The following is a 22,757-nucleotide window of genomic DNA, read 5'->3' as shown; positions in this document are numbered from 1 at the left end:
ACTGAGAATTTTGGAAGTTGATTAACTGCAACTCACGTGCACTGAACATTTTGGAAGTCGATTAACTGCATCTGATGTCCCCTGAAAATTTGGGAAGTTGAATTAAAATTTTGGAAGTCGATTAAATGCATCTGATGTCCACTGAAAATGTTGAAAGTTGATTAACTGCATCTCATGTGCACTGAAAATGTTGGAAGTTGATGAACTGCATCTCATGTGCACTGAAAATGTTGAAAGTTGATTATGTGCATCTGATGTCCACTGAAAATTTGGGAAGTTGAGTAAAAATTTTGGAAGTCGATTAACTGCATCTCATGTGCACTGAACAAAATATTTTGGAAGTCGATTAACTGCATCTCATGTGCACTGAAAATGTTGAAAGTTGATTAACTGCATCTCATGTGCACTGAAAATTTTGGAAGTCGATTAACTGCATCTCATGTGCATTTAAAATGTTGAAAGTCGATTCACTGCATCTCATGTGCACTGACAATGTTGAAAGTCGATTCACTGCATCTCATGTGCACTGAACATTTTGGAAGTCGATTCACTGCATCTCATGTGCACTGAAAAATTTGGAAGTTGATTAACTGCATCTCATGTTCACTGAACATTTTGGAAGTCGATTAACTGCATCTCATGTGCACTGAAAATGTTGAAAGATGATTAACTGCATGTCATGTGCACTGACAATTTTGGAAGTCGATTAACTGCATCTCATGTGCACGGAAAATGTTGAAAGTTGATTAACTGCATCTCAGGTGCACTGAAAATTTTGGAAGTTGATGTACTGCATCTCATGTGCACTGAGAATTTTGGAAGTTGATTAACTGCTTCTCATGTGCACTGAACATTTTGGAATTTGATTAACTGCATCATGTGCACTGAAAATGTTGAAAGTTGATTAACTGCATCTCATGTGCACTGAAAATTTTGGAAGTTGATGAACTGCATCTCATGTGCACTGAGAATTTTGGAAGTTGATTAACTGCATCTCATGTGCACTGGACATTTTGGAAGTTGATTAACTGCATCTCATGTGCACTGGACATTTTGGAAGTTGATGAACTGCATCTCATGTGCACTGGACATTTTGGAAGTTGATGAACTACATCGCATGTGCACTGAACATTTTGGAAGTTGATTAACTGCATCTCATGTGCACTGAACATTTTGGAAGTTGATGAACTGCATCTCATGTGCACCGAAGGTCGGCTGACGAGCCAAGTGTTACATAACTGTGCTGCTAGCACACCGCAAGCTAGCAACTTTCAACATCGCTGTTAAGTTGTCAACAGTAGACAGGACGTATCTCACCAGTTGCGTACGCGGGTATTCTTTGGAGACGGGGGCCGTCGGGATGTTGGTCGTCGCTGCTGGAAAAGGTTATCCGAGTGAAGTCGCCATTCTTGTCCGAAGTCCGGGAGATGAGCTCTAGCCTCGCTGTGCTAGCCAGCCATGTCGCCGCTTAGATGATCTAGCAGCTAACCATAGGTGTAATATTATTCCGATGGGAGCGGGCAGGGTGTAAATTACACGCGGAGTGTCTGACTGCGGTCACTTAAACGCCGCTTTGACGGTGGAAAGTGAAGATGAGAGGAGGACCAATGTCGGTTTTCCAGTTCCAGTCTCCTCCTCCTTTCTCAGCCCTGTATGTGACGTCATTTCTCCGCCCATTGACGTAAGCAGATATGCCCCAAATACGTTGCTTCCCGATGCTTTTGCGCATGCGCCAAAAGTCAGCGACTTCCGTTTCCTTCTTGAATGCAGTTTTTTTTCTACAAAATATAGGCGCTTGACTATTTGTTTTTGGAATGTGGAATGGGAGAGGAAGAGATCACATTTGGTATTATTATAAACGACTGCAACATAGAAATGTTTGTCAACATTATTATGCTCCAGGCAAAATATTTTCTACATAAATGTCGATTTATGAGAGTAAGGCCTACATTTTCTAATTGGCTTAATGGTTTACAATTATCAATCAAATCTTGGAGGATGATTAAGAGTACAAAAGCCCTTAAATTGATATATTTGTTAAAAACATTTCAAGTGATTTAGGTAGCCCTTTTTGTCTTTTTTTTCTTTTAAATATGTTTTAGTATTATTTATTAATATTTAATACTCGGTCTGAATTTGCTTTTGTTTTATTTCCTTGTTGTGGAAAGTGCCTTGACTGTTGTGTGAATTATAAATGTATGTTTGTTGTTCAATAAAAAAAATTAAAATAAATAAATAAATAAAAAGACAAAAAAAACGTTGGTTCCGATGCGTTTGCGCCAAAAGTCAGCGACTTCTGTTTCGTTCTTGAATGTAGTTTTTTTTCCAAAATATAGGCACTTGACTATTTGTTTTTGAAAAAAACGTATCAACTAATAATCTTAAATAATTGACAAAATACACTCTAAATATCTAAAAAAAAAACATTTTTATCCATCCACATCGTTCATTATTCAAAATTTTTGCTGCCATTTTCATCTTAGCTCACCCCAATGATTTCCAATGCAGGAAGTTTATTTGTTATTGTTTTTATTTTTATTGAACAAAAAACATACATTTATAATTCACACAATAGTCAAGGCACTTTCCACAACAAGGAAAGAAAACAAAATAAAATACAGATAGAGTATTAAATATTAATAAATAATAATACAAATTTAAAAAAAAAAATTAAAAGACAAAAAGGGCTACCTAAATCACTTGAAATGTTTTTAACAAAGATATCAATTTAAGGGCTTTTGTACTCTTAATCATTCTCCAAGATTTGATTGCTAATTGTAACCCATTAAGCCAATTAGAAAATGTAGGCCTTACTTTCATAAATCGACATTTATGTAGAAAAATGTTGCCTGGAGCATAATAATGTTGACAAACATTTCTACGTTACGGTCAATTACAAAAATACCAAATGTGATCTCTTCTATAGAGAATGGGGACATCTCCACACCCTTGTCTCTCAGCCAATCTCTGATCTCCTCCCAAAACACATGTGCACTCTCACATTCCACAAACAGATGATTGACATCCTCGACACCAGTGGTCCCCAACCACCGGTCCGTGAAGCATTTGCTACCGGGTCGCAGAAAAACATTAAATAATTTATAAAGGACTGCATTTTCTCCGACTTAACGTTGGCCTGTCTCACTAGACCAGGTGTGTCAAACTTGTTTTCATTGAGGGCCACACCGCAGTCGTGGCTGCCAATAGAGGGCCGCTTGTAACAGTAAATAATTAATGAATTTGCCTATGAATTTAAATATTTAACTTTTTTTTAACGTAAAGAGTACAAACAAATCTGTGGATTTGACCACTGTGTTTTACAGAAAAAATCTGGCAGCTTAGTTGCCAGAATTTTACTGTAAAATATATGGTGTTATTTTATTATTATTATTTTTACAACATATTACTGTAAATAAAATGGTCATGTGGTGACATCAACTATGGTATTTTAAGCCACCTGCTGCTGTTTTGCACGCACCAATACTCCAAAATTATCTTTTTAGTAAAGATTTTAGTTAATGCACCTTTTAACTCATTATATATTCTTTTTATGATGTTGCCCCTGTTGTTTTACTTCACCTAAGTTTTGTACAGCATTTTGTGATTTTATCTGTGAAAAACGCTTTATAAATAAAATGTACTTACTTACTTATACAAAATATGGCGCTATTATGGAATACAGCCTTTCAGGATATCAATCATATTTTGTTCATGAGCACTTTGTGTTTACAGTCTTAAAAACAATGAACCAATGACCCACCTCACCTCATCACCCGACACATGCGCAAATACATATATTGCTACACCATCTCAATTATTTGTTTCTCTTAGTTAGAAGATGGACACACCCGGACAGCAAATGAACAAAATTGTCCTGACAAAGTGTACACACGTGAGTTACACGACGGAGGAAACTAATTTTGTCCGCTGGTACCTGTGATCGTGTCCTTTCGGTCATAACCCAAAGCTCACGACCATAGGTGAGGATGTAGGGACGTAGATCGACTGGTAAATTGAGAGTTTCTTAGTACATTCTTTAGTGTTCTCATAAGACGTGTAGAAACACCGACTCAACACCAAGCCAAACCGGAGTCAATGAAGAGAACGTTGTTGTAAGCTTAACCATTTACCGTAATTTCCGGACTATAAGCCGCTACTTTTTCCCCTCGTTCTGGTCCCTGCGGCTTATACAAGGGTGCGGCTTATTTACGGCCTGTTCTTCTCAGACACCGACGAAGAGGATTTCTGTGGTTTTAGTACGCAGGAGGAAGACGATGACACAATGATTAAAGACTGACTTTTCATATACCGGTAGGCTGGTTATTTTGATAACGTACAGGCGAGCACTTTGTATTACTTTGCACCGTTGTATTATTTGTACTCTGCACGAATGCTGTTCGCCATGTCAAAGATGTGAAAGTTTGATTGAATGATTGAAACATTTATTGTTAATAAATGGGACGCTTTGCGTTCCCAAACAGTCATCTCTGTCCCGACAATCCCCTCTGTGGTAGCAGGAACCCCTATATACTACGGTAATTACACATCAAAACCCTGCGGCTTATAGTCGGGTGCGGCTTATATATGGAGCAATCCGTATTTTCCCCTAAATTTAGCTGGTGCGGCTTATAGTCAGGTGCGGCTTATAGTCCGGAAATTACGGTACTTGTGACATTTCGTCATAGACATGACAGTGAAAAACTGAAAAAATAAAGAGATAAAAAAAATACTTATTGCCTCTGTACATACACTATATTGCCAAAAGTATTTGGCCACCTGCCTTGACTCACATATGAACTTGAAGTGCCATCCCATTCCTAACCCATAGGGTTCAATATGATGTCGGTCCACCTTTTGCAGCTATTACAGCTTCCACTCTTCTGGGAAGGCTGTCCACAAGGTTGCGGAGTGTGTTTACAGGAATTTTCTACCATTCTTCCAAAAGCGCATTGGTGAGGTCACACACTGATGTTGGTCGAGAAGGCCTGGCTCTCAGTCTCCGTTCTAATTCATCCCAAAGGTGATCTATCGGTTTAAGGTCAGGACTCTGTGCAGGCCAGTCAAGTTCATCCACACCAGACTCTGTCATTCAATCCTTAATGGACCTTGCTTTGTGCACTGGTGCACAGTCATGTTGGAAGAGGAAGGGGCCCGCTCCAAACTGTTCCCACAAGGTTGGGAACATGGAATTGTCCAAAATGTTTTGGTATCCTGGAGCATTCAAAGTTCCTTTCACTGGAACTAAGAGGCCAACTCCTGAAAAACAACCCCACACCATAATTCCTCCTCCACCAAATTTCACACTCGGCACAATGCAGTCCGAAATGTACCATTTTCCCGGCAACCTCCAAAACCAGACTCGTCCATCAGATTACCAGATAGAAAAGCGTGATTCGACACTCCAGAAAAGGCGTCTCCACTGCTCTAGAGTCCAGTGGCGACATGATTTACACCACTGTATCCCACGCTTTGCATTGGACTTGGTGATGTATGGCTTAGATGCAGCTGCTCGGCCATGGAACCCCATTCCAGTAAGCTCTCTGCATACTGTACATGGGCTAATTGGAAGGTCACATGAAGTTTGGAGCTCTGTAGCAACTGACGGTGCAGAAAGTTGGCGATCTTTTTGTAGTATGCGCTTCAGCATCCGCTGACCCCTCTCTGTCAGTTTACAGCCTACCACTTGGTGGCTGAGTTGCTGTTGTTCCCAAACTCTTCCATTTTCTTATAACAAAGCCGACAGTTGATGGAATATTTAGGAGGGAGGGAATTTCACGATTGGATTTCTTGCACAGGTGGCATCCTATGACAGTTCCACGCTGGAAATCACTGAGAGCGGCCCATTCTTTCACAAATGTTTGTAGAAACAGTCTCCATGCCTAAGTGCTTGATTTTATACACCTGTGGCCGGACCAAGTGATTAGGACACCTGATTCTGATCATTTAGATGGGTGGCCAAATACTTTTGGCAATATAGTGTATTTGTCTACAATGACATAGAAAATGTAACTGTAATGTCCCAAAATGTCCAGCAGAGGGAGGCCCCCGTCTGCCTGAATGGCTTGAACACGTTGTAATTAATTCGACATATCGGCACTATTACACTTTCTTTTAACATGTCTTACATGTTCTTAACTTGTGAAAGACAACTTACAGCATTGCTTCTACGCTGCTTTGTGTAGGATGGCAACATTCAGACGAATACCGGAAGTCAACCAACAGGAAGTAACTGAGCGGACGTGACATCACCCAACTGCTGTTTACCGTTTATGGTGTACTATGATTAAATACAACTTTGGCTCCAAATTAAAGCATTGCAGTCACTATATATGTCTTTGCACTTTGTATAAACAAAACAAAAGTATTATCAAGTAATTATGTAAAGAATATTAACAAGTGACTTCAGGGCAACACACCTTCTTCACCACGACGAATCTGTGCTTCTTCCTTGGCCTTGAAGCTAGTGATTAAAATGTCAATTAATTGATTTTGTCATACTTTACTTTCTTCATTGTATGTAATGTAAGAAACTATTTTAAAGGAATGCATGGTACACACATTTCATTTTAGACAGCTACATTATTTATGACACTACAGTGAATATCTATAGATATTAGATGTTCAGAGTGTCCCTAAAGTTTGTAAATATTGGCAAAAATGCGTACGTTACACAGTTATAAAAAACTAACATTAACATTTTTTTCATGTGTCATATATAACCATGGTCCCCAACCTTTTTGTAGCTGCGGACCGGTCAACGCTTGAAGACCGGGGGGGAGAGGGAATTTTATTTAAATTTTTTTTGTCATAAAGAAATACAATTATGTGTGCTTACGGACTGTATCCCTGCAGACTGTATTGATCTATATTGATATATAATGTATGTATTGTGTTTTTTATGTTGATTTAATAAAAAAATAATATATATATATATATATATATATATATATATATATATATATATATATATATATATATATATATATATATATATATATATATATATATATATATATATATATATATATATATATATATATATATTTATATATATATATATATATATATTTATTTCTTGTGCGGCCCGGTACCAATCGGTCCACGGACCGGTACCGGGCCGCAGCTCGGTGGTTGGGGACCACTGATATATAATGATATCTGAAACAATAAATACATGGTATACATAAACATCTTATTTTAAATTACATGTATAATGTAATATTTTTTTATATATTATTGTACGTTTTTTTGTTTTTTATTTTGGTAAAATAATTTCATCCCACAATATTTTTTAATAATTAATTAATTAATTATTTATTGCATTGTATGTGTATCAATTATGAATTAAAATAAACTCTATGTATATACACGTCTAGGCTTTAGTGACTCCCTGTAAAATGAAAGGTTTTGAGTGTCATTCGTAACAACAGATGTGAAATATAGTTTTGAACACAGGAAGTGGTTGCCAGAGTCTAACTAATGAATGCACAGGATGTGCCTCGCTTTGACAGGAAACTACACTCACCTGTCAATAGAGCCTATCTATAGTCCTGTCAAACTTCAGTGCTTTACAATTTGTGCGGCCTGATTTAGCGCCCATCAAAAGACAATGAAAAAGAAGTACTAACCCAATAATATATGATAACTTGGGAGATGAGAAAGTTTGTTAATTTTCTAAAATGTTTTTAGTGATTGTTTGTCGTAAAGATGTTTAAGGACCGGTAGAGTGGAAAAACAAGTTGCCTCTTTATTGAAGCTATTATCATATATATATATATATATATATATATATATATATATATATATATATATATATATATATATATATATATATATATATATATATATATATATATATATATATATATATATATATGATTTATGACACTTAAAGACTTCCAAAGCTTGCAAATAAATACAAACCCCAAAACCAGTGAAGTTGGCACGTTGTGTAAATGGTAAATAAAAAGAGAATACAATGATTTGCAAATCCTTTTCAACTTACCGGTATATTCAATTGAATAGACTGCAAAGACAAGATATTTAACGTTCAAACTGGAAAACTTTGTTATTTTTTGCAAATATTAGCTCATTTGGAATTTGATGCCTGCAACATGTTTCAAAAAAGCTGGCACAGGTGGCAAAAAAGACTGGGAAAGTTGAGGAATGCTCATCAAACACTTATTTGGAACATCCCACAGGTGAACAGGCTAATTGGGAACAGGTGGGTGCCATGATGGGGTATAAAAGCAGCTTCCATGAAATGCTCAGTCATTCACCAACAAGGATGGGGCGAGGGTCACCACTTTGTCAACAAATGCATGAGCAAATTGTCGAACAGTTTAAGAACAACATTTCTCAACCAGCTATTGCAAGGAATTTGGGGATTTCACCATCTACGGTCCGTAATATCATCAAAAGGTTCAGAGAATCTGGAGAAATCACTGCACATAAGCGAGCATATTATGGACCTTCGATCCATCAGGCATCAAAAAGCGACATCAGTGTGTAGAGGATATCACCACATGGACTCAAGAACACTTCAGAAAACCACTGTGGGTAACTACAGTTGGTCGCTACATCTGTAAGTGCTAGTTAAAACTCTACTGTGCAAAGCGAAATCCATTTATCAACAACACCCAGAAACACCGCCGGCTTTGTGTCAGTGAGGGACAGGAGGACACTGGACAAACTGCTGGCCATCATGGACAATCCTGCCCACCCACTCCACCAGACAATTGAGGGACAGCGGAGCTCACAGTGTTCGACTCAAGAACTCCTTCATTCCGCACTCAGTATATATCAGTATATATTATACGCTGTATATATAATATGTAAATATTACATATATGTTATATTTCCCATTGCTACTATCATACATTTTTAGTTTACTTTATTCCAGCATTATCCTTTCCATCCTTACCCATGCCATCCTTTGTAACTGCACTACCGTGTGGAACAATTTCCCTTGTGGATCATTAAAGTTTGTCCAAGTCTAAGTCTAGGACAAAAGTTAGAACTCTAAACTACTTATTATAAACCAGTGGTTCTTAACCTGGGTTCGATCGAACCCTAGTGGTTCGGTGAGTCGGGCTCAGGGGTTCGGCGGAGGTCAAAACACACCCGACTCATCGTGTAAATAAAAACTTCTCCCTATCGGCGTATTACGGTTACGGCAACAGCAGAAGTCAGACTGATTTGCAGGTGTGTAATTTGTTGTGAGTTTATGCACTGTGTTGGTTTTGTTCTTTGAACAAGGTGATGTTCATGCACGGTTCTTTTTATGCACCAGTAATAAAACATGGTGACACTTTAGTACGGGGAACATATTCACCATTAATTAGTTGCTTATTAACATGCAAATTAGTAACATATTGGCTCTTAACTAGTCATTATTAAGTACTTATTAATGCCTTATTCGGCATGGCCTTATTATAACCCTAACCCTCTAACCCTGACCCTAACCCTCTAGCCCTAACCCTAACCAAATAACTCTAAATTAAGTCTTTGTTACTTAGAATATGTTCCCCATACTAAAGTGTTACCAAAAACATATAACTTTGTCTTGAATTTGAAAAAAATTTTTTTTTTTTTTTTTCACTAAAGAAGGGTTCGGTGAATGCGCATGAAACTGGTGGGGTTCGGTACCTCCAACAAGGTTAAGAACCACTGTTACAAACGGTAACAAAGGAGGATTTTAACATCCATGTGCATGTACAAGACAGTCTGCCCCACAACAAAGAAGGAACTTTTTGACTACCGTACGTAGGGATGATACTCGAAACCGGTTTTCCCCGGTTGTTTGATAAGAAATGAACCGAGTCCTCGGACTCGAATCCCTTTTTGAGAACCGGTACCCGTTATCGAGACCACTATAGTAAAGAAAAAGAGTTGGTTCTTTATTCGAATCCCTCGGAACGAATCCCGTCCCGACCAGAAATGCTCCGCGGGACATCACAAGAAATGGCGTCACGTAGCTCAGTCATTAGGCGCGGATAGCGAAAGCAGGAAAACAATGGACGGGAAAAAGCGCTCCAAGGTGTAATAAAGTTCAAAACAAAAAGGTATAATCCAATGAATAACTTTACTGAGAGATTTGAGCAGGGTAAAAACACATGAACACTCACAACCTGAAACATAGCAACCAGGCTAGCAACGCACGTCCTTTACGGCAGCTGTCGCAACGTTCTTAAAGCAACCGCAGCACATACATATATACAACATATCTCCCTTTTTTAACTTTTGTTTTTCTTTACTTGCAAACAAAACAAAATCACACTGTATATGTGTTGTCTGTCTAATTATAAATAATGCAGACGAGGCGTGTTGGCTGAGTTCTTGACGTTTACATTCACAGCGTGCTCATAACCTCATTCTTAGCTGCCGGGTGACGACATGCAACAACACTTTTCGGGGCTACCGCGCATGCTCGTCACTCCCGTTGCATGATGGGTAGTGTAGTTGTTATATTCCTAGCTCATAACATCTTCCCCCCTATGAAGAAATAATGTTAACTCAATAAAGTGTATTTATTTTTTTAACTTTAACTTTTCATTTTTTAGCACTGTAACCACATTTGCAAAGAACCTTTCTCTTCATAGAATTTTCTTTCAATAAAGAAATAAAGTGCAAAAATGTCAAAGCATCATAACAAACAGTTATGTCAAATAGCAGCAGAATTGCACTTTTTGGAGAGCTGTATTATTTTCAGTTTTGTGCCCAAGGGACTGATTTTATTTAACACTATATTATTATTTATACATCTATAGTGATCACAGAGACAGGTTGTTTTTGTGTTACTGTATATATTAGTTTTTTTTTGAAAAATCCCACTTAATATACTTTGGGTAACAACAGTCAATATTTATTTTTTTTATTTTATTTTTTTAGAGGGGTAACAGTCAATATTTATTTATTTATTAGATTAAATTGTTTTCTTACATAATAAAAGTGAGCTTTTGTTAAACCAAATATTGTGTGTTTTTTTCCATATACAACAACCTATCTGGACTCGATAAGAGAATCGATAAGGAATCGGTTCGATAAGAGGATTCGATAATAGGCTCAAACTCGATAATTTATTATCAAACATCATCCCTAACCGTACGACAGTGGACGACAACTTACGGACTCTCGCAAAACTCTTCTTTGTTGTGATATTACAGAGCCCTATGTTTACGGTGAAATGGAGGTAATTGCTGTGAAATATAAGAATATCCTAATGTTTACAGTAATTTGTTGTAATGTTACTGTAAATGTTGATTGTAATATTTTACTGTAAAAAATGTTCATTTTTTTTAGCCTGCTGACAAAATGTAAAATCTCAAAAATGGCCAGCAGCTCACACTAAAAAAATGTTAGGTTAAAAAAAAAAAAAAAATTTTAACCCATAAACACCCATTAAAAAAGTAACCAATTTGTAACCCAACTGCTGGCTCAGAAAAGGACAAACCCCTTATTTGAGTTATTTTAACTCAACATTTTGGGTTAATTTTTTTCAACCCAACTTTTGCGGTGAATTATTTAACCAAAACGTTGAGTTATGATAACTTAATGTTGGGTTATTCCCAACCAAATTATTGGGTTGAATTATTCAACCCAAAAGTTGAGTTATGATAACTTAATGTTGGGTTATTCCAAACCAAATGATTGGGTTGAATTATTTAACCCAAAAGTTGAGTTATGATAACTCAAGGTTGGTTGATTCATAACCCAACTATTGGGTTGAATTTATTTCACACAATAGCTGAGTTATGCTCACTACAATGTTCGGTTATTCCAAACCCAACTATTGGGTTGCGCAATTTAGCGCTCCTTGACCCAATAGTTGATTAAAAATTATAAATGTTACTGCTGGTTTGTCAAAATGATTTTTAATCCATTAAAACATACTCAAAAGCAAGATATGAGTGACGGTTTTTTTCATAGTAGTCCTATACAGCATGCTCAAATATTTTCATGTACATACACTATATTGCCAAAAGTATTTGGCCACCCATCCAAATGATCAGAATCAGGTGTCCTAATCACTTGGCCCGGCCACAGGTGTATAAAATCAAGCACTTAGGCATGGGGACTGTTTCTACAAACATTTGTGAAAGAATGGGCCGCTCTCAGTGATTTCCAGCGTGGAACTGTCATAGGATGCCACCTGTGCAACAAACCCAGTCGTGAAACAAAGCAAGATCCATAAAGACATAGATGACAGAGTCTGGTGTGGATTAACTTGACTGGCCCGCACAGAGTCCTGACCTGAATCCGATAGAACACCTTTGGGATGAATTAGAACGGAGACTGAGAGCCAACATTAGTGTGTGACCTCAACAATGCGCTTTTGGAAGAATGGTGGAAAATTCCTGTAAACACACTCCGCAACCTTGTGGACAGCCTTCCCAGAAGAGTTGAAGCTGTAATAGCTGCAAAAGGTGGACAGACATCATATTGAACCCTATGGGTTAGGAATGGGATGGCACTTCAAGTTCACATGTGAGTCAAGGCAGGTGGCCAAATACTTGGCAGTATAGTGTAAGACAGGGGTGTCCAAAGTGCGGCCCGGGGGTCATTTGCGGCCCGCAGCTAATTGTTTACCGGCTCGCCCCACATTCTGGAAATGCTATTAAAAAAATTAAAAACACATTAAAAAAGTGGAATGAGGTGAAATCTAACTAGAAAAAGTTGCAATGTTGACACAAAGCTGCCATGCAGGCTGTCTATCTTTATTTTCCTTTTTTTGCCAATGCTCAAAGGAAAAAAAAAAGGAAAAAAATCAATGTTATAATGAATTTTTGACCTATTCAAGGCTCCAATTACTTCAAATATTTCACATTAAAATGTTTTATGTGGAAAAAAATATTGCATATATTGTGTGGTTGCCATATAAAAACATCAACGTTTTCTTTGACAAAAGAGCATAAAACTAACAAAATAAGAGTTCAAACGTAAAATCGACAGAAATATCTGAAGTTGATCTCGTAACTTAAGTCTTGAAAGTAAGACAAATAATAATAAATATGTATCACTTTATGAGCGGGGGACCTTTTGGATCCCAAAATATTTAGTGGGGATTTTATTTATCTTTTCACTATGATTAATCAAAAACAATAATGACAATAAAATCAATGGTGTCCTGCATTATTGATATTTTCAGGGCTCCAATTACTTCACAATTTTCCAAATACTGCATATTTCAGTTTTACTATAAAAAAACAAAGTTGTGTTTGACAGAAAAGGCATAAGGCATTTTTTTTAATTACTTTATATCAAGTTGATATACAGATTTATTGTAAGCGTTAAATAAAAAATTAAAAAAATAATAATTTCACTTGTTTTTAACATTTTAATGTTATGTTATGTTATTTTAATTTATTATGCGCCCCCCAACCAACTGTTACATCCGCGACTGAGACCCTTTATGGGCCCCAGGAGCCCTAAAGGTAAAAAAAAAAAAAATCTATATATTTTGTTATGGTTTGAAAATAAAAAATATCAAAATGGCCACGGCATGCTTTAATTTTTCAGTGGAAAAAGTTTGGACACCCCTGGTGTAAGATGTGTGATTGTAAATAATGTTAATGAGATTAACCCATAATAAAGTTCCCGACAAGAAAAATTTACCTTTTTAATAAAAAAAATAATTTTACCCAAAAATGCGTTACTCATTGAAAAACAACCCAAAAATGGTTCATAGTATTGAAAACACAGAAATTGGGTTCAAATTAGAGATGTCCGATAATTATCGGTATCGGTTTTTTTATTATCGGTATCGTTTTTTTATTTTTTATTTTATTAAATCAACATAAAAAATACAAGAGACACTTACAATTAGTGCACCAACCCAAAAAACCTCCCTCCCCCATTTACACTCATTCACACAAAAGGGTTGTTTCTTTCTGTTATTAATATTCTGGTTCCTACATTATATATCAATATATATCAATACAGTCTGCAAGGGATACAGTCCGTAAGCACACATGATTGTGCGTGCTGCTGCTCCACTAATACTAACCTTTAACAGTTAATGTTACTCATTTTCATTAATTACTAGTTTCTATGTAACTGTATTTATATTGTTGTACTTTCTTTTTTATTCAAGAAAATGTTTTTAATTTATTTATCTTATTTTACTAATTTTTTTAAAAAGTACCTTATGTTCACCATACCTGGTTGTCCAAATTAGGCATAATAATGTGTTAATTCCACGACTGCATATTTCGGTTGATATCGGTATCGGTAATTAAAGAGTTGGACAATATCGGAATATCGGATATCGGCAAAAAGCCATTATCGGACATTCCTAGTTCAAATAATACCCATATAACCCCAAAAAAATGGATTGCTCTTCATAAAAATAACTCCAAAATTTAACCCAACACTCGCAACTCATAAATTGGGTTATCAAAATAACCCAGCCTTTTTTAGCGTGCATCATCTGATTTTTGGAATATTCAGAATGAGCTTTATTGGCCAGTTAAAGTTTAAACAAAAGGACGCCAGACAAAAAAAAAGTCTTTGACTTATTGAGGAAGTTTGTTTGAGACAATGTGGGTGCTGCAGCTGCAATGCCACCACAGACAGACCTCTAAAGGGTTTCAGGTTGTGCCGACCAACGTTTTTACGCAAGACAGGAAATGCTGAAAGTCATCAGCAGAGTAGACTTCAGCTAACTCGTCCTTGATACACTTACCTTCTCTGAAGGTATTCAGTGTGCAAGGATTTGATTTTTGATTTTGTTTCATGCACTTTTGCAAAGACAGAAGAACATTTCTTACACTCTGCAAGATCAAAAAATGGGTTCGGAGGAAAAATCAGTGGAGCCTGCAGATCGTCCATCTCAAAAAGAAGAGGGATCACCAGAGAAGGAAAGAACCGAGCACCTTGAGGAGGAAGCACCCCGGTCCACGGACCTGCTAAGCACATATAAATGGCAAACTGGCTCCAAGGGGTCCCTACATGAGTTGTTGGAAGATGGAACATGTTCACCTGAGAAGTCTCCGAGAGGCAACAAGTGGAGCAAGAAGCAAACATGGCGCAAGGCCTTGAGTGAGGACCCCGAAGACAAAGAAACCAAGATGAACTCCGCGCGAAAGAACCCTTTCAGAAGGGCCTTCTCAATGCCCACCGCCTCCTTTTTTGCCACCTTGACGCAATCCACCTGCAGCCCTGCCGGTTCATCAGAGGCGGACTGCGACTCATCTGCTGACCCTCAGCAAGAAGGCGGAGGGGCCCGCTTCAAAAAGTACTGGAGGTCCGTGTCTCAGAAGCTGAAAAGGCCCAGACTGCACAGCCGGAACAGCACCCCCGCATTGTTACCAGGTGAGTTGTCTGGGTTTTAAAATCCGCTACACCTCCCTGATACCGAAGTACATGTCAAACTACTTCCTTAACGTAAATGACCGCCATAACCACAACACCAGGGGGAGCTCCACTAACCACGTTAAACCCAGATTCCTATCTAACAAAGGTCTTAACTCATTCTCCTTCTATGCCACGTCAATGTGGAATGCACTCCCAACAGGTGTAAAAGAAAGGGCATCTCTATCCTCCTTCAAAACCGCAATAAAAGTACACCTCCAGGCAACTTCAACCCTAAACTAACACCCTCCCCGGATTGTTAATAATCAAATGTAGATACCTTTTCTTATGCTTTCTGATATCTCTCTCTCTCTATGTCCACTTGTAAATAATGTAAATAATGTAAATAATTCAATGTATATACTCTGATGATTATCTTGTGTGATGACTGTATTATGATGATAGTATACACTACCGTTCAAAAGTTTGGGGTCACATTGAAATGTCCTTATTTTTGAAGTAAAAGCACTGTACTTTTCAATGAAGATAACTTTAAACTAGTCTTAACTTTAAAGAAATACACTCTATACATTGCTAATGTGGTAAATGACTATTCTAGCTGCAAATGTCTGGTTTTTGGTGCAATATCTACATAGGTGTATAGAGGCCCATTTCCAGCAACTATCACTCCAGTGTTCTAATGGTACAATGTGTTTGCTCATTGGCTCAGAAGGCTAACTGATGATTAGAAAACCCTTGTGCAATCATGTTCACACATCTGAAAACAGTTTAGCTCGTTACAGAAGCTACAAAACTGACCTTCCTTTGAGCAGATTGAGTTTCTGGAGCATCACATTTGTGGGGTCAATTAAACGCTCAAAATGGCCAGAAAAAGAGAACTTTCATCTGAAACTCGACAGTCTATTCTTGTTCTTAGAAATGAAGGCTATTCCACTAAATTGTTTGGGTGACCCCAAACTTTTGAACGGTAGCGTATACTCCGAAAAATACGGTACTAAAGAACACACTTTCCTTTCAGAATGTACTCCTGACCATATGTCCTTATTTTTCAATGAAGATAACTTTAAACTAGTCTTAACTTTAAAGAAGTACACTCTATACATTGCTAATGTGGTAAATGACTATTCTAGCTGCAAATGTCTGGTTTTTGGTGCAATATCTACATAGGTGTATAGAGGCCCATTTCCAGCAACTATCACTCCAGTGTTCTAATGGTACAATGTGTTTGCTCATTGGCTCAGAAGGCTAACTGATGATTAGAAAACCCTTGTGCAATCATGTCCACACATCTGAAAACAGTTTAGCTCGTTACAGAAGCTACAAAACTGACCTTCCTTTGAGCAGATTGAGTTTCTGGAGCATCACATTTGTGGGGTCAATTAAACGCTCAAAATGGCCAGAAAAAGAGAACTTTCATCTGAAACTCAACAGTCTATTCTTGTTCTTAGAAATGAAGGCTATTCCACAAAATTGTTTGGATGACCCCAAACTTTTGAACGGTAGTGTATATTTGATAGTATATACACAATATGTTAAATATGTAAAAATAAAATAAAAATATAACATATGCAGACATTTCTTATTCAGCATGGGTCTGAAATTGACACTAGGCAAATTACAGTGATTCGACAAAAAAATGTATTCTAAAAACAAAATGTGTCAAGTTCTTATTAAACTTTTTGAAAGTTCAGAAAGCCACAAAGCAGAGTAGGACAAGACAGACAATGTGATAAAAATGAGCCACCAAACATGTTCATGTAGTGGACGTCACTTTAAAAAAAACAACCATACGAGTTGGGGTAAACACTGTCTGGATTGAAGGCCTCGTGCACACTAAATTGCCACTCCCGTTTGCAAAGTTGCAAGTGATGCTATCTCTCTTTCCGTACCGCTGCTCACATCCTGTGAGCTTTCCTTCCACTTCTAGTACCTCACGGGCAATGTTCACTCTAGTTTTTTATGTGTCTGAGCAAACGCACAAAATCCCTGAGCGTTTAGTGAGCAACATCAGACGTGCACACTGTGGCCATACCAGCAGCACACCTGTCCCAAATAATAATAATATAAATATTACATATATGTTATATTTAATAATGCGACTATGGTACATTTTTTGTCTACTTTATACCTTTTGTTTTTGCCCTCTTTTTGTGCTATTGTGTGCATTATCCTTTCCATCCCTATCCTTTCCATCCTTTGTAACTGAGCTACTGTGTGGAACAATTTCCTTTGTGGATCATTAAAGTTTGTCTAAGTCTAAGTCTAAGTCTAACCTGACATCATAACAAGTTAAATGTCTTATTATAACCATGATAGCAGTCATTTCCATTAGAATATTTTCTAGAAAATTATTTTCGAGATAATTTTTTTTCATGAGCTATGTACCGGTGTTGTATGTCCGGGTGGGTCTCCTGCTTTGGAAATAATTTGTACCACTGTCAGAGATCACATTTAAATCCCCTTTAAAACCTTCACACGTTGCACAATGCTGTAGCACAGGGGTGTCCAAACTTTTTCCACTGAGGGCCGCACACAGAAAAATTAAAGCATGTGGGGGCCATTTTGATATTTTTCATTTTCAAACCATAACAAAATATATGCATTTTTTATTTATTTTACCTTTAGGGGTCCCGGGGGACCATAAAGGGTCTCAGTCATTAAAATGTTAAAAATAAGTCAGATTATCATTTTTTTTAAATTATTTAACGCTTAAAGTAAATCTCTATATCAACTTCAAGTTGATATAAAGTAATGCAAATTAAAAAACATATTTTATGGCTTTTCTGTCAAAAACAACTTAGTTTTTTTAATAGTAAAACTGAAATATGCAGTATTTAGTAATTTGAGCCCTAAAAGATCAATAATGCAGGACACCATTGATTTTAATTCTTTCATATTTTTGAGTAATGACAGTGAAAAAATAAATTAAAAAATCACTAAATATATTTGGGATCCAAAAGGTGCCCGACTCATAAAGTGATACATTTTTATTAGGTTTTTCTTTTACTTTCAACACTTAAGTTACGAGATCAACTTCAGATATATCTGTCGATTTTATGCTGGAACTAGGGATGTCCAATAATGGCTTTTTGCCGATATCCGATATTCCGATATTGTCCAACTCTTTAATTACCGATACCGATATCAACCGATACCGATACTGATATATACAGTTGTGGAATTAACACATTATTATGCCTAATTTGGACAACCAGGTATGGTGAAGATAAGGTCCTTTTTTTTTTTTAAATTAATAAAATAAAATAAGATAAATAAATTAAAAACATTTTCTTGAATAAAAAAGAAAGTAAAACAATATAAAATCAGTTACATAGAAACTAGTAATTAATGAAAATTAGTAAAATTAACTGTTAAAGGTTAGTACTATTAGTGGACCAGCAGCACGCACAATCATGTGTGCTTACGGACTGTATCCCTTGCAGACTGTATTGATATATATTGATATATAATGTAGGAACCACAATATTAATAACAGAAGGAAACAACCCTTTTGTGTGAATGAGTGTAAATGGGGGGGGGAGATTTTTTGGGTTGGTGCACTAATTGTAAGTGTATCTTGTGTTTTTTATGTTGATTTAATAAAAAATTTTTAAAAAACCCAAAAAAACCCCGATACCGATAATAAAAAAACCGATACCGATAATTTCCGATATTAAATTTTAAAGCATTTATCGGCCGATAATATCGGCCGGCCGATGTTATCGGACATCTCTAGCTGGAACTATTATTTTGTTTGTTCTATGCTCTTTTGTCAAAGAAAACGTTGATGTTTTTATATGGCTACTACACAATATATGCAATATTTACCACATAAAACATTTTAAAGTGAACTATTTGAAGTAATTGGAGCCCTGAAAATAATTCATTATAACATGAATTTTTTGTCATTATTTTTTTTTTTTGAGCAATGGCAAAAAAAGAGAAATGAAGAAAGACAAAAGAAAAAAAAACAGCCTGCATGGCAGCTTTTGTGTCAACATTGCAACTTTTTCTCGTTAGATTTCACCTCATTCCACTTTTTTTTAATGTTCTTTTTTATTTTTACAATAGTATTTCCAGAATGTGTGGCGGGCCGGTAAACAATTAGCTGCGGGACGCAAATGGCCCCCGGGACGCACTTTGGACACCCCTGATTTATAGCAATGGCCCTTAAGCATAAAGTTAGTGTGATAATATATACATAATTATTCTAACAGTATCTTGCCTTAGTGACGTCAGCGCATATCTTCACATATGGTAGAGGTTTATCTGGAGAGCTTGGCACGAGCCAGCCAATTGTACTCAGCTGTAGCCCAAAGTTGTCGTCAACAAGATCCTTATTGTTCTTTATCCTCTTGTTGTGGGGCAGACTGGCTCGTACAGGCACACGCATGCTAAAAACCTCCGCTGTTGCCATTTCAAATAAAAAGTAGCATGTAGTTCTAACTTATATCTGTCAGTAGACTCGATATGGAAGCGCTAAAAACTACAACATGGCTGACGGGGTGGACATGCAGTCGAAGGTGGCTTGGCCAAGAGGAGAACTTCGACACATAAATACAAAACCCAAAACCAGTGAAGTTGGCACGTTGTGTAATTTGTATATAAAAATAGAATACAATGATTTGCAAATCCTTTTCAAATTATATTCAATTGAATAGACTGCAAAGACAAGATATTTAATGTTTAAACTGAGAAAACTTATTTTTTTTGTGAAAACAATCCTTAAGTTAGAATTTAATGGCAGCAACACATTGCAAAAAAGTTGGCAAAGAGGCATTTTTACCACTGTGCTACATGGCCTTTCCTTTTAACAACACTCAGTAAACGTTTGGGAACTGAGGAAACCAATTTTTGAAGCTTTTCAGGTGGAATTCTATCCCATTCTTGCTTGATGTACAGCTTAAGTTGTTCAACAGTCCGGGGTCTCCGTTGTGGTATTTTAAGCTTCATATTGTGCCACACATTTTCAATGGGAGCCAGGACTGGACTACAGGCAGGCCAGTCTAGTACCCGCACTCTTTTACTCTTTGTTGCAGAGGACACAATGTCCACAGTTTACAAAAACAATTTGAAATGTGGACTCGTCAGACCACAGAACACTTTTCTACTTTGCATCAGTCCATCTTAGATGAGCTCGGGCCCAAAGAAGCCCGCAGCGTTTCTGGGTGTTGTTGATAAATGGCTTTGGCTTTGCATAGTAGAGTTTTAACTTGCACTTACAGATGTAGCGACCAACTGTAGTTTCTGACAGTGGTTTTCTGAAGTGTTCCTGAGCCCATGTGGTGATATCCTTTACACACTGATGTCGCTTTTTGATGCACTCCCGCCTGAGGGATCGAAGGTCACAGGCATTCAATGTTGGATTTCAGCCTTGCTGTTTACGTGCAATGATTTCTCCAGATTCTCTGAATCTTTTGATGATATTACAAACCGTAGATGGTGAAATCACTAAACTCTTTGCTGGTTGAGAAATGTTGTTCTTAAACAATCTGCTCACGCATTTCTTCACAAAGTGGTGACCCTGACCCCACCCTTGTTTGTGCAATACTGAGCGTTTCATGGAAAATAACCGATCATGGGACCCACCTGTTCCCAATTAGCCTGTTCACCGTGGGATGTTTCAAATGAGTCATTTTTTGCCACTTGTGCCAGCTTTTTCGAAACATGTTGCAGGCATCAAATTCCAAATGAGCTAATATTTGCAAAAAATAACAAAGTTTTCCAGTTCGAACATTAAATATCTTGTCTTTGCAGTCTATTCAATTGAATATAAGTTGAAAAGGATTTGCAAATCATTGTATTCTGTTTTTATTTACCATTTACACAACATGCCAACTTCACTGGTTTTGGGTTTTGTACATCCACACCATTTATTCTCAGCACAAATGGCTCCTTACTTCTTATGGGTTAAAGTACAGTGTTTGTCGGTAGAAAAAAAAAGTTGTTCTACCTTTCCCAGTCCTAAATACTACACAATTGTAACTTCTAGTTCTAAAGATGCCCGCCTTTTTGTTTGTGACAGGTTTGGATGAAGGTGAGAATGAAGATCACCACAAACATCAAGAGGTTGTCCTGTGGAACATCAGCAACTGTGTTCTTGAGGAGGGAAAGATTCTCATCTCCCCAGAGGAAGAAGTAACAACACACTCATATAGTCAAAAACCCAAGTAGCAATATCACTGGAGGACGAGGAAAAGCTAAAGCTACTCATTGTAGGAAGATATGCCTACTGATTGAGTTCTCAAATGTAAACAAAGGTCGACAGGTCGATACAAATATTGACTTAACGATTCCAAGTATTATAGTATCAGGTCCACATCCCACAGGGGTTAGATCGATATTATTTTACGATCATGAAATCTTTTGTCAATTTTGTTACAGTTCACAAATTCAGGAAACAAGTCCCTAGACAAAGGAAGACTTAAAGGCCTACTGAAAGCCACTACTACCGACCACGCAGTCTGATAGTTTATATATCAATGATGAAATCTTAACATTGCAACACATGCCAATACGGCCGGGTTAACTTATAAAGTGCAATTTAAAATTTCCCGCTAAACTTCTGGTTGAAAACGTCTATGTATGATGACGTATGCGCGTGACGTCAGTCGTTGAAACGGAAGTATTCGGACACCATTGTATCCTATACAAAAAGCTCTGTTTTCATCACAAAATTCCACAGTATTCTGGACATCTGTGTTGGTGAATCTTTTGCAATTTGTTTAATGAACAATGAAGACTGCAAAGAAGAAAGTTGTAGGTGGGATCGGTGTATTAGCGGCTGGCTGCAGCAACACAACCAGGAGGACTTTGACTTGGATAGCAGACGCGCTATCCGACGCTAGCCGCCGACCACATCGATGATCGGGTGAAGTCCTTCGTCGCTCCGTCGATCGCTGGAACGCAGGTGAGCACGGGTGTTGATGAGCAGATTAGGGCTGGCTGGCATAGGTGGAGAGCTAATGTTTTTAGCATAGCTCTGTGAGGTCCCGTAGCTAAGTTAGCTTCAATGGCGTCGTTAGCAACAGCATTGTTAACTTCGCCAGGCTGGAAAGCATTAACCGTGTATTTACATGTCCATGGTTTAATAGTATTGTTGATTTTCTGTCTATCCTTCCAGTCAGGGGTTTATTTCTTTTGTTTCTATCTGCAGTTAAGCCCGATGCTATCACGTTAGCTACATAGCTAAAGTGCTTCGCCGATGTATTGTCGTGGAGATAAAAGTCACTTTGAATGTCCATTTCGCGTTCTCGATTTCATTTTCAAGAGGATATAGTATCCGAGGTGGTTTAAAATACAAATCCGTGATCCACAATAGAAAAAGGAGAAAGTGTGGAATCCAATGAGCCAGCTTGTACCTAAGTTACGGTCAGAGCGAAAAAAAGATACGTCCTGCACTGCACTCTAATCCTTCACTCTCACGTTCCTCATCCACAAATCTT

At 37.3% G+C, this 22,757-nt stretch overlaps 2 protein-coding genes across 5 annotated transcripts in view; one reads left to right on the top strand and one right to left on the bottom strand.

Annotated features, from left to right (window-relative positions):
* Positions 1–22,757, bottom strand: part of si:dkey-237i9.1 (SEC14-like protein 1) — a 102,110-nt gene that overhangs the window by 58,791 nt on the left and 20,562 nt on the right. For 3 of the 4 annotated variants that reach the window (XM_062032643.1, XM_062032644.1, XM_062032645.1), the window contains exon 1: positions 1,318–1,669. The exons of the other annotated variant lie outside the window; for it this stretch is intronic. The gene's annotated coding sequence lies outside the window, so the exon portion shown is untranslated. Of the gene's footprint in view, positions 1–1,317; positions 1,670–22,757 lie in introns of those variants that run through there. 4 annotated transcript variants of the gene reach the window in all.
* The window catches only part of rasal3 (RAS protein activator like 3), a 34,642-nt gene continuing 26,600 nt past the window's right edge, over positions 14,716–22,757 (top strand). Inside the window, exons 1-2 of the mRNA XM_062032641.1 lie at positions 14,716–15,312; positions 21,338–21,450. Coding sequence (XP_061888625.1) covers positions 14,787–15,312; positions 21,338–21,450 — 639 coding nt within the window. The 5' untranslated portion in view covers positions 14,716–14,786. The remainder of the gene's footprint in view (positions 15,313–21,337; positions 21,451–22,757) is intronic.

This window comes from Entelurus aequoreus, linkage group LG22 (assembly GCF_033978785.1).
Source record: "Entelurus aequoreus isolate RoL-2023_Sb linkage group LG22, RoL_Eaeq_v1.1, whole genome shotgun sequence".
NCBI classification, from domain to species: Eukaryota; Metazoa; Chordata; class Actinopteri; order Syngnathiformes; family Syngnathidae; genus Entelurus; species Entelurus aequoreus.
This window is presented reverse-complemented; position numbering and strand designations above follow the sequence as displayed.